This window comes from Patella vulgata, chromosome 5, assembly GCF_932274485.2.
Source record: "Patella vulgata chromosome 5, xgPatVulg1.2, whole genome shotgun sequence".
NCBI lineage: Eukaryota > Metazoa > Mollusca > Gastropoda > Patellidae > Patella > Patella vulgata.
In genome coordinates this window covers 57,395,201-57,407,606 of record NC_065883.2, presented here as the reverse complement: position 1 = coordinate 57,407,606, position 12,406 = coordinate 57,395,201, and the positions used below count along the sequence as shown (strand labels likewise).

The 12,406-nt window shown below is 34.8% G+C and overlaps 1 protein-coding gene across 1 annotated transcript; it reads right to left on the bottom strand.

Annotated features, from left to right (window-relative positions):
- Positions 1–3,952: 3,952 nt before the first annotated feature.
- On the bottom strand, positions 3,953–12,362 carry LOC126820769 (E3 ubiquitin-protein ligase RNF113A). Its single transcript, XM_050548886.1, has 10 exons — positions 12,217–12,362; positions 11,244–11,329; positions 10,569–10,667; positions 10,072–10,179; positions 8,745–8,854; positions 7,702–7,808; positions 6,653–6,742; positions 6,056–6,149; positions 5,334–5,440; positions 3,953–4,170 (listed from the first exon to the last, which is right to left on the bottom strand). The coding sequence occupies exons 1-10, from the start codon at positions 12,326–12,328 to the stop codon at positions 4,043–4,045; spliced, it is 1,041 nt and encodes a 346-aa protein (XP_050404843.1). The 5' UTR covers positions 12,329–12,362; the 3' UTR covers positions 3,953–4,042.
- Between the last annotated feature and the right edge of the window lie 44 nt (positions 12,363–12,406).

Sequence of the window (12,406 nt, the reverse complement as noted above, 5' to 3'; positions counted from 1 at the left end):
ACAGCGCGCAAGTGCTAACCATTCGGCCATTCAGCTGCCAGGTTTGAAATAAGATACAGGTTAGACATCTACAGTAACACAAATGACTGACTTTAGATGATTAGAACCTACTAAATAAATAAGATGTATTTAATTGTGATGAATTCGTTCCTTAATGAAATAACATACTGGTAATGTCTGGGTGACCGATATTTCAATCCAGGGGTAACCTTGTGATTCATATTAGTAGTTTAATATTGGTGAACTTTGTGATTCATACGCCTATGTAGTCTTGGTGAAGTACATTGTATATTTAGGGGCTAAGTTGGTAAGACACTGGCTCGCTAGCCTGGAGGTCGGGTGTTCGATCCCTGCATTGGCCGAGAAAGTTCACCCAGGTTTTCCGGCGTGGTTTCCCCTTGTCAGTGATGCAGGATGGGGGGGCCTGACAAGGACAGCTGTCTAGTCGTTCGGATGGGACGTGCACGTAAAAGATCCCTTGGCAGTTGGAATTCGATATAAGAGTAGGCCGTAGTGCCGCTGCCCGGGCAAAATTTCCCTCATAGCACACTGTATGGCGTATGCCCGTTTTCATTAGCCCAGGTTAAGAGCAGAACAGTAGGACGTTAAACCCCATTTCATTTCATTTCATTTCACATTGTATATTTAAATCTTGGGGAATTTTAATACAACTTGTGAGTCTAGGTGAATCCTAGAAATTATGTAGATCTGTGAGATGTAAAGTTTTGTGAATTTTCGAGGATTTGTGTTCGGGTATGAAGGACAAGATTGGTGTCAGTCATTACCACATATGTGATAGAACTGGTTAAACACGTTCCAAATATAATTTTAACACAGAGAGCATTGCTACGATAGATGTGTTATGAAGATTTCAAGCAATGGAAGTGACGAACGCAAAGGGAAAACTCTAGTTATCCTTCTACATGTATATAAATGACCGAAGTGACGAGTGATAACAGATACACGGGCGAATTTCTGCTCACTAATAATTCCTTCGAAGACCAAAAGTTACGTGAGGCTGTGAGAGGATATCTGATAATTCAAAAAAGTAATTGAATGTCAGGGAAAACGAGAAAAATGGAAATGGTTCGTACATTCCCTTGTTTTTATTCATTCTATACTACCCGATTTGGATGGTGGGATTAGGACGGGGAAATGATCTGAATGCTCGCCAGGAGGATTGATAAAATTAAAGGAACAGTGAAAACCTTTAAAATTGTATATGTTAATTGAAATAATAAACATATTGAAAATAATTTAATTAATTGTGTTGTTTGTTGGGAATTGGGAAATGGGGTAATTATTAAAATATAGAGGACATGGGGTCACTTTGTGACAATAACTTTTAATAAGAGCAGTAGCTTCCATTCACATTAAGATAATCCGATCATAGACATATAGACCAAAGGTCCATTAGTTCGTGATCCTATTTTAGAGTAGAGGATTGCCTAAAACGGTCTTGTTTAAATAACGTTCACAGCACTATAGTTAATCTAATTTAGCAAAATTTTCCATGAAACAGAATCGTCTCCCAATATTGAATTTAATGAGTTTACAGCATTACATATTACGTCCCATTATATGTTTCTCGTTTGTGTTTACATTGAAAGACTCGTCCGTCATTCCAACATCAAAAAAGGGCTTATACACTTGCATGAAAGAAGGGGAGGGGGGTTTAACCTCCACCCGACACAAACTAGGTCATTTCGGGACTAAAATATGGTTCAAATTTATTTCAATAATTCGCTTGCGCGTAGGGGTCTTTAGCAGGGGGAGGACCCGGAGATAACCCACGAGGTTGGACAGGTGACCAAACCCCTTGTCACGTACAACCGGGGAATCGAAACCACGCGAGTTGACTCGATGAAAGACCTTAAGTAATTGAAGCAAATTCTAAAATATCGGCGCTCATGTTTAGAGAGAATTGCAATTCTCCAAATTATTGTCAACAACGTTGATGAGCATCTGAAATGAAATCGAGATATTTTTATCTTTGGTAAATTGCATGTTTTCCCCGTTACGGTTTTAAAGGCAGTAGTTGTTTAATCAAATCTGTCAATTGCAGTAATGTACTTGGGCTATTTGTGCAAAACTTGAGTTACCCTATGTCTACATTGTTAGGCTTAAATTCTAGAATAAAAGTGTCTAATTGTATACAGCTTTGGAATACTGAAATACCTTGTGGTCTACAATAGAGACGTGTAGCGCCATTTTAGAAACTATAATCAGTCTCCGTTGGACTGTCTGTAGAAACAAAGCAATTATAAATGCCCATTACTAATAATTTGTTTATGGTGTTTAATAATCTATGGGTTTTTTTATCCTATATTATAATAATGATCTGTACCCAAATACATACAGATAATAGAAAATGAAGGACAACGTGTCTACTGATAGCAGACAATATAGTTCACCACGGGAATTGAAACATATTTTATCAACCCATCATAAGAATTTATCTTAGAAAGATTTTATCAGAATTCTTAGCTTAGGATCAGTGTCTGAATCTAACAGAATCTGTCTATTGAAATTTCTCTATAGCCATGTACAAGGTCGGGTTAGAGTGCTGGGATTTTAAGCTTTCTACAACCACTTAAAGCACCCTTTTCATTAAAATAACCTTTACAGCTGAAATGAAAATCGAGGAATTCAACCATGTATTATTTTGTGATTTGTAAAATAATTATACAACTTTATTTAAAAATAAATACCCGGTTGTGAAAGTGTCGTAATAATATCGAATCAATAAGTCAATCAATAAGTCAAATTAATTCCCTGATGTTCTGGGTTTAAAAATAAATACCAGGTTGTGAAAGTGTCGTAATAATATCGAATCAATAAAAAGAGCCAAAATAATTCCCTGATTTTCTGGGTGAGTTGTCAATGTCTACGGGAATCTTGACAGTGCAACTGTACCTGTAAATATTGATGCACGTCATCGCATCAATCTGAACGACAGACTCACCCTACCTGCAGAGAAGTGACTCTGACACAGTGAATAGCCATGATATCCATATGACGTTATCTAAACGTCACAGGTCATGAGGTCACATCAACAAACAAATGTAAACACCATCATTATGATCATTATCAATATTACAAGACACAATGTTACATTGTAAACAATAGCCTTCTTGCAGCCTTTAGGACTATAATCCGTACAGAACATCTTATCGCTTCTTCCAATGATTTTTCACAAAAATAACAGCATCTACAACTCTAGATTTGACGTCGGCATATTGGCACAATCAATATACACAATCAATTCTGTTAATGTTTTTAGTGTGGAGATTGACTAAAAGTTAATTTATTTCAGTTCTAAACAAAAATTTAAAACTTTAACGCAATTTTAAAAAAATAGCCAAATTCTGGCTGGGATTACTGAGCAAAATGGCCATTCACTGTATACGTGCGAAAAAAAAGCCAGCTACCATTTAATTTTCGTACGTTAGTTACTTACGGTCATCGTATCTGACAAGGAGTTATTTCACACCAACTGTTTAATTATAATTGTTAAAAGGCTTATTATGCTAGACCTAATGTTTTCACCAAGACAGTGTACCCCAAGCTCCATGATGATCATGAAGATAAAATGGGGTTTAGGGTCCTACTGTTTTGCTCCGACCGTGTTAATGAAAATGGGCATATATGCAATGCAGCGTGCTATGAGAGAAATTTTGTCCGGACAGCGCTATTGCCTACTCTACCTATCGAAATTCTAAGTATATAGGGCAGAGTATGCCTACTTTTCCATGGATACTGGATACTTGAATTAGGTACTAATGTCTGAAAGTGTAGGAGAAGATGGGGGTACATCCCTCCCCCTCTTTATTATTCAATAGTCAAGAATACAAATGATTCTCTGGGTGTGGGAGTAGATAGGGGGTACAGTTCCCCTCCTCTCACATCCATGTACACAATGTTTTCTGGCTTTAATATTCAAATGACTGTCTTGATAAAAAATGATTTATTTACAATATGATATTTACAATGTGATTTCCTTGTTGATTACATAAAATTATATGGTGTTCATTCTGTGTTATTATCCATCCTCAGGTTTATCTTCATCACTATCTACATCATTTTCTACATCACTATTCTTAACTTCATTTGTTACTTCATCACTATCACTGTCATTCAACTTTTTCTTGTCCATCTTAGCTATTAATTCTAAAATTTAAAACAATATTTAACAACTTATAACCAGCACCCTTGTATAATAAACTTCACTACATACAGTCACCTCTTAATGCAGGGGGTTCCTGGTTGGTTCCAGCTGTTGGCCAAGAAAGTTGCAAGGGATTTGTCAGCCCAGTTTCTCCGGGGAAGAAATAGGAATTGTCGCATGCAAGCTTTCTTAGGGGAAATTAACAAAAGAAGGAGGAACCGGAAGAGAAAACCTTTGAGGCTAGCTAGGTAGGTTGACCTTGTTTAGCTACAAGCATCCACCACCCACTCATTTTTGATAGATCCAAATGTCATTATAAGCTTTTTACTTTTTAAATAATAAGAATATAACTTTTTAAACAAATCAGTTACTCGCAGAGATATTTGCATTATTGAGGAATATCAAAGATCTGTAATTAATAAAGGGGAAACAACTCCCATTAAGCTGAGATGAAGGCTCTCAAATTCAAATGACCAGGCCCCGAGTTCACAAAGCATTCTCAGACTTAAGTTGAGAATCTGCTTAACTTTCAATCACTGTTTATGAGAAATATCTTTGATGCAGAAACACAAAACTTTGCACATAGTTTCTTATTGATGTATTTGATACATTCAAGCAACAAAATTATTATAAAGGGCTATATTTTGGTTAAAATAAGGTGAACACGTTTGAGTAAATTCTTAACTTAAGTCTGAGAATGCTTTGTGAACACGGGGCCTGGTATATAGATATTGATTACATAAACTATGCACAAAATTAAAAGGGGGATTCAAATACTTTTAAATTCAAATAGAAATGGACTTATTTTTGATTTTATAATGTCTGAAAAATGAAAGCCTACACATTGAATAATTTATAATGATCAATGGTTTGAATGACAAAAGTTCAAGATGACTAGCTGCAGACCTGTTTAATGAGACTAGTATTAAACAAACTATCGATATTAGGATTTGACTCATTTGGCACACTACCAGGGACTGTTGCATAAAAATTGGATTGACTGCTGAACCGATTCACTCAATGTATTTACGTTTTAAAACTCAATAAAAATTGAGTGTTAACACAAGTGTCTAATACTAAAAGATCACTCTATTTATATTTTAAAATTCACTAGAAATTAAGTGTAACCCAAAGAAAGTAATGAATAAGCCTTTAATTATTATACCTTTAGCAGGATTAAAAACACCATTTGTCTGTTCATTACATACAAAACATCTTTTACTCTTTCTATAATGACTTAAAGCACATTTCTCACAAAAATAATGTTTGCACCTGAAATATAACATAACATACACAAATCAATCTTATCTAAAATCGTGAACTTCCATACAAATTTCTATAGTGCAGTTTTACTTCTCATCAATCAGGATTTATGCAGTATGGGCAGAATAATTAGCATTTTATACTCAGCCAACAGGTTTTTATTTAAAATAAAATTATAAGGGTGGAGCTAGCAGATTTTATTTGGAATAACAACATTAGAAATAGGTTGTTATCTAACTTACACATCAACATAAACTAAAAAGATTATCACTAGGTATTATCCAGTATCATCGGCTGCTTACCTGGTGCGTGTGAAATTCAAAGGATGTGGTGATTGGAGGTTAATATTACCTCAATATCAACCCCTAATGACTTTACATAAAACATCAGATATAGCCTGGAGGTGTGTTAATGCCTATACTGCCATGAAATGTCCATCATTTAAGTGTTGAAACTTTGTAGAATTCTTATGTAAAGTTTAGCAATATCTGCCAGACTCGTAATAATACCGAAGATGTGTTATCTGTACAAATGTAAACATTATTATATGGTCAAAACTTTTAATTCGACTTTCTTAAAATCTCTGTCATATTCTTACCAACAAAGAAATCAATAATAACTTACTTTGTGACTATTGGATCTTTGAAATAATTTCTACAAATAAAACATTTAAATGGTAGGTCATCCTCATCACTACTTATTTCATAATTATCATTATCTGTAATAAAAAATGAATAAATGTGGATTATTTATCTAGATAGTTATCAATGTAAATTTTTATCATTTAATATTATGAATGAGATTGGTATTTTAATTTAAGAAATACAATATACATTATTATACTGAGAAAATGTACAGTGCTTCTGCTGATATCTCTCCCTAACTTCCTTTCAGCACAGGATAATAAGGGGTTTTCATTTACTGCAAACAACAATTACATATTGTGATATTTGTCTACCACAAGATATCTATGTATCGATGCCAATTTCGCTGACATTTCTAGTTTGTCTTCTTTTAAACCAAGACTGGTGATTATTGAATTAAATATTAAATACTTTGAAACCATTTTAGCATTCCTTAAAGAAGCTAAGTCTCTAATCAGAAGTAGTATATCCATATAAGTGTTTTTAATTTGTGAAATTCCTAAGCATGTATTATAATGTTTAATTCTAAAATAGAATTGATTTCCAAGATTAAAGGAAACATTCATTCTAAACTGACCATTTTGTCCATATCTGCCTTCTGTCATTTCTCTTTCTAACTGCCAACCATGTTTATAATCACTTCTGTCATGTAAAAATTTACAGCTGTCTGAAAGAAAAATATATTTAAGTTTAAATCTAGTCATTCTGATTGTACGAAAATCCAAAGTCCTGTGTACAATTGGCATGTATGTAAAAAACATTTAAATGTAGGCATTTGATATAAGAGAAGGTTGTAGTACCACTGTCTGGGCAAAATTTCCCTTATAGCACACTGCCAGATATATTCCCAGATGGAGTAGTAAAATAGGATGTTAAACCACTGTAACGTTGATATTGTTGACTAAGCAACAAATAACTGTTTTAAATGAAAATATATGACACTAATAGATCAAAGTGCACAGTTTGTATACATGTGAATTAGTTAGTTAAATTGTTAGTAATCAGGCAGTAGTCATTAAGTAGGTGTTTAGTCACTAAGGTGTTAAAACTGTGACTATTGAATGATATACACCACTATTGTACAGGTTTGTGTATTCTATAGTGATGGGTGTTATAAATAGTCACGCTTTTACACTAGTAGTGCCCCAAAACTTTCTCCTCTCCTTTCGATGAGATTTTTAACTTGGGCATTCCCTGCTAAGACACTTTGTCTCAAATTAAACTTGATCAAGCCTAATCCCTACGGCTTCCTCCAGCAAGTTTCTTAGGAAACATCCTTGTCTACGATATCACCTTAGGTGGAAGTGGACGTAAAACTCCAGAAACGAACGAACGAACACTAGTAGTGACATCTTTTACAGCTTGTTACACACCTGCTAACTAATGACAATTGTATAATTTCTAACCACTTTCTATACATATTAAACATTAGTTTAGAATACTGACCACTTATATGATTTAATGACAAAAATTATCTTTACTAAAAGGCCTATAGCTTCATTCGTCAATGGTATCAGCTTACCAGTGAACCCTATTTTCATGCTGAAGACATCAAAAGGGAGGGAATTCAATATAACAGATTACACACATTATTTAATAGATACAATTCTTTTACTTTAATCTTACCTCCAAAACCACAAAAACCAGTTTCTTTATAATCTTTGCATATATCAGGTTGATAATCCCAGCGTACTGTAGCACGGAGATGGGCTGGTGCACGAATGGGACCTTTCCTGTATAAAAAGTTAATATAATTTTAGCCCTCACATAACTTTGCTGCTGTGACAGTGCAAAATTTTACAAATAATTTTTTTTCCGAGACCAATTCATTAAATAAAGACAGTTGCCAGGCAATAAAACATGCCCACAGCAGCAAAGTCATCAGGGTAGTCTACAAATGTTGAAACATGTTTATTCTTTTGTAGGTAATGGTAGCATTTACAAGACACCAAAAACTGATCAAGAGTAGCAACCCATCCATGAAGTACCCATCTGCAATAACAATGCTAGAAAAGATTTGACATGACATACCACACATTGACCCTTAGTTGAGGGATTATGAGTGGGCTAAGTCCTAAACTTTTGAACATAAAAACAACAACATTCAAGACTATGACCTACGAATAAAGAAAAACAAATATCAAAAGTTCGATTCTATTCTGCTCTTAGAGTTAACTGACACAACCCCAAAAACAAGAAGATGTTCAAGATTTGGACACCGGCCATGGCACAGGTGTAAAAAGTTTACTTCAAGCATGGCCAAAAATTTACTGATGACGGATTAAATGTCAGTAGGGTTTGTGGTAACAGTTAGCATACTGGCCTTGAGTATGCTAAAGCTAAAAAAGTTTCCATCTCTTTTTTTTCATTTTCCTAAAATAATTCTGCGTAATAAAAAAAAAACAACACAGACTAATTGAATCTAAATATTATGGAAATCTGGTCATGAAATCTAATCTGGAAGCCATCAGTGGAAATCAGGGCTGGGTTACGCTAGCATGGGGCCCTTGGCTGAAAATGTCACCTACCCATCCAGCACACCTCTGAATGTGGGTCTATAAACAATATAACTTTTATAGCTAATATAATATTTAGCAAGGATAAGCATGTACCACATATATAATAAAACAATTAATACATTTGACATTTTAGTTTAAAGTATTTATTACCTGACCATTCCACTAGCAGCATTTCCCTGTGCTGTATCTTTCTTCTCATAATACTGAGCATAATTATTTAAACCTCTATATACTTTATCATCTTCTTTACCTTTTAAATCCTGTTAAATAATATACTCATTTACATATATACAGTCTGTTGTGAAACTATTTTATTCAATTAAAATTTTATAAATCTATAATAAAATCTACGAGATCAGAAAGTTGTTAAAAAAGATAGGAATGCATTCTATAATAAGCCTATGCATAAAGCTGTGACAGTTAGCAGTTGGGAAAACCAGAGGACCCAGAGAAAATCCACAAAATGGGTATAAAAACCACACCACTTGACTCAATGACAGACCTTATGATCTAAAACTAAAATGTTGCATTAGATATTCACTCGACCCCCCCCCCCATCTATAGTATGACAAGTTGATATACATAGAACTGTCACTGATGAAGCTGGATTGTGACAGAAAGTAGGTTAGCTTATAATGTACTGTAAAAATCACAAATGACAAATGAAATCCTATTGTAATCTAACCTTAATAAACTTCATGTAAAATGAATTTAAACAGAAAGGGGAATTTTGTCAACGGAGCAGTATTCCAATCTGCATAAAATCGATTCTAACTACTACCAGTGTTTTTATTTCACACTAGCAGGATACCCGGCTTCGCTCGGGGGTCATAACTCCAAAACCGGAAGTGGTAGACTAACGCCACCTGGCCTATGTTACTCCCGGGTCCGAGCAACCCCTATACCCCAAATTTCAGACTCGGGGCAGACCTAGTCTAGCCGCCAACCCCGAACAGACAGACTTCACTCGGGGGTCATAACTCCGAAACCGGAAGTGGTAGACTAACGCCACTTGGCCTATGTTACTCCCAGGTCCGAGCTACCTCTATACCCCAAATTTCAGACTTGGGGCAGACCTAGTGTAGCCGCCAACCCCGAACAGACCAGCTTCGCTTGGGGGTCATAACTCCAAAACCGGAAGTGGTAGACTAACGCCACCTGGCCTATGTTACTCCCCGGTCCGAGCTACCCCTATACCCCAAATTTAAGACTCGGGGCAGACCTAGTGTAGCCGCCAACCCCGAACAGACCGGCTTCACTCGGAGGTCATAACTCTGAAACCGGAAGTGGTAGACTAACGCCACCTGGCCTATGTTACTCCCTGGTCCGAGCTACCCCTATACCCCAAATTTCAATTTCTGGGCAGACCTAGTGTAGCCGCCAACCCCGAACAGACAGACAGACAGACAAACGACAGTCACAAATATATATATAGATGTGATATATTTTATAGGGATAAAAAAGAAACTGTTCATACCTTATTAACTTGTAAAGATCGCTCATATATAGCCTGAGCATCTTTACTTAGTTCTGTATCGATCTCTACCACTGCTGTAGCACCTGAATCATCTGGACCTTCTCTTTTCTATCAAATACACATTTTAAAACATGGTATAATTACATAATAAAAGTTTCTAACAAAAGAGTAGGCAGCAAGAGTAGACAGATCACAGCACAAAGCTTTCAACACATGTTTTAGTAAATCAATGCCTTGTGTTTAAACAATTTGTCTACAAACCCAAATGCAATGTCAGTCTTTTTCACAGTAACAAGTGTTCATTTGTCTAAACCTAGTCTATGTGATTCTTTTAATCAATGTCTCTAAAACAAGATATCAGTCAAACAAGGTTACCCTGATAAGACATCCTGTCTACCTCACCTGTACCCTAACATTACCCACTAGTTGATCCATCATCAGATCATGTTAACAATTCACAATAAGAAAAATAGAGAATCTAGAGAAGACATAATTACCCCCGTTCTGCTTGATTTATATGATACAGACATAGTGCCAGCTTCATCTTCACTACTAGAACTGTATTTATCAGCATTAAATAGTTTCACCTTCTTTGTCTAGAAAAATAAAATAGATACTGATATACAAATTAACTCTAATTTGGTATAAAATAAATTCATCAGCATCTATAAGATTAAATTGTGAATTAGAAATTCAAATATTGCTTTCAGAGCCATGAATATAACTTCAGTTATGTAAGATAGATTACTATTTGTGGATTAATTTAAATATAGTCAGTCTATTTCTGACTGCATGCATACAGTAGATCTAGATTAAATTTGTTTCTAATCATAAATCCCTTTTGTTCCATATATTAGAATCTGATCCAGTTTCAGAAAATGCCTTTTTTATTATAGTAATGAAGCTATTGAATATTAGGCTAGCCTCGATCATAATTACTAAAGTCAGTAGGATAAAAAACAAAGCATCAATTATCCATCTTTATGTTTAATTATTTTTCAAAAAATGTATTCCACTCCGCTAAATATCGCTGGCTAGCGTTGGCATCGAGAGTTGATTATGATCTGGATGAGTTAATTAATAATTCTGATAACATTAGGCAGATTTAGCTCTTGCATAATGTATGTTTAACCTTCTTGGACTTAATATTAAATGTAAAATATAGTGATTACCGACTGAACCATAGGATTGACTTTTCGCTTAAAAATTGCAGTTTTCACAGCAATATTTCCATCACCACCATCGCTCTTATCACTGTCTGAAAAATAAGAAAAAATAAAGTTATTTATGGAGATAAAACATACACTAAGTATAAGTGTAACATACCCATTTATACTTTCAATGCCTTAGTACTGTTATAGAACTCTTTACAAAATTGGGGTCAATTTGTATCGCTACTAAATGCATACTGAAATAACTGTGTCTGGTTTGGTTTCCATGCTTTTGGATGGATCTGGCACTCTACAAATGTACATTATTGTTAATTTAAACTACCAAACTCTTAATTGAACCTTTTTCAATGTGGGATACGATACAGTCGTCATTTCAATATGGGTCAGTGGTCCTGTTTGGTACTGAATACTGTTCAACCAATTTACACTACTACTAACTACATGTACTTAATCCCATTTGGTATTTAGTTCTGGATAAATGTTTTCTTGTGTCCAGAAAATGGTTCCATTTTCAGAATGCAGATATTTTTTAAATCAGTCATCATCATACTAGATTTTGTACAAAATATGGGTAGATCTTCTTCTACACTGCAGAAATACATAGGCCTATTCACATTCAGTTTCAAGTTACATACAACCCTATTATTATTATAATATTATAATATTATGAAGGGCCATACTTTACAGTTTTCAATTTCTTCGCCATGTAAGCTCTGAAAAAAATGCAAGTGCTTGGATTTTCCATGATTAGGTTAGTCCTCCGGGTATATATGAATAATATCTCATTTGAAATATATATCACATGAAATATAGTACATTTGTTTTCTTGTTAAAAAAAAGTGACCATTTCACTTTCTCATAACTACCTGTACTTTCGATTTGTTTACTTGGCGTAAATTCCCACCACTTTTATTTGGATAATTTCATAACAAAGGACAAAATATGTCAGTTTTGCTATATGATACTTTCGTACCTTCACTACTGCTTTGTTTTTTTCTTCTATTTCCCTTTCGTTTATTCGTCTTCTTGAAAGAAAATGAACAAACATTGGGCTTGTCTTTGGAAGCGGACTCAGCGTCAGCCATGTTAGATTCAAGAATGCCTAACACAAATATGAAATGGGTGTTCATTGGCTAAAACAAAATACTTCCGGATAGCAGTAA

What these genes read in the sequence shown, in the direction of transcription:
- LOC126820769 (XM_050548886.1), bottom strand. Translation starts at nt 12,328, where the DNA reads ATGGCTGACGCTGAGTCCGCTTCCAAAGACAAGCCCAATGTTTGTTCA. An exon ending in ATAAATCAAGCAGAACGGGG is followed by an intron (nt 10,180 to 10,568) that starts GTAATTATGTCT and finishes TGTATTTGATAG; the next exon opens with AAAAGAGAAGGTCCAGATGA. An exon ending in AAAGATCCAATAGTCACAAA is followed by an intron (nt 5,441 to 6,055) that starts GTAAGTTATTAT and finishes GTTATATTTCAG; the next exon opens with GTGCAAACATTATTTTTGTG.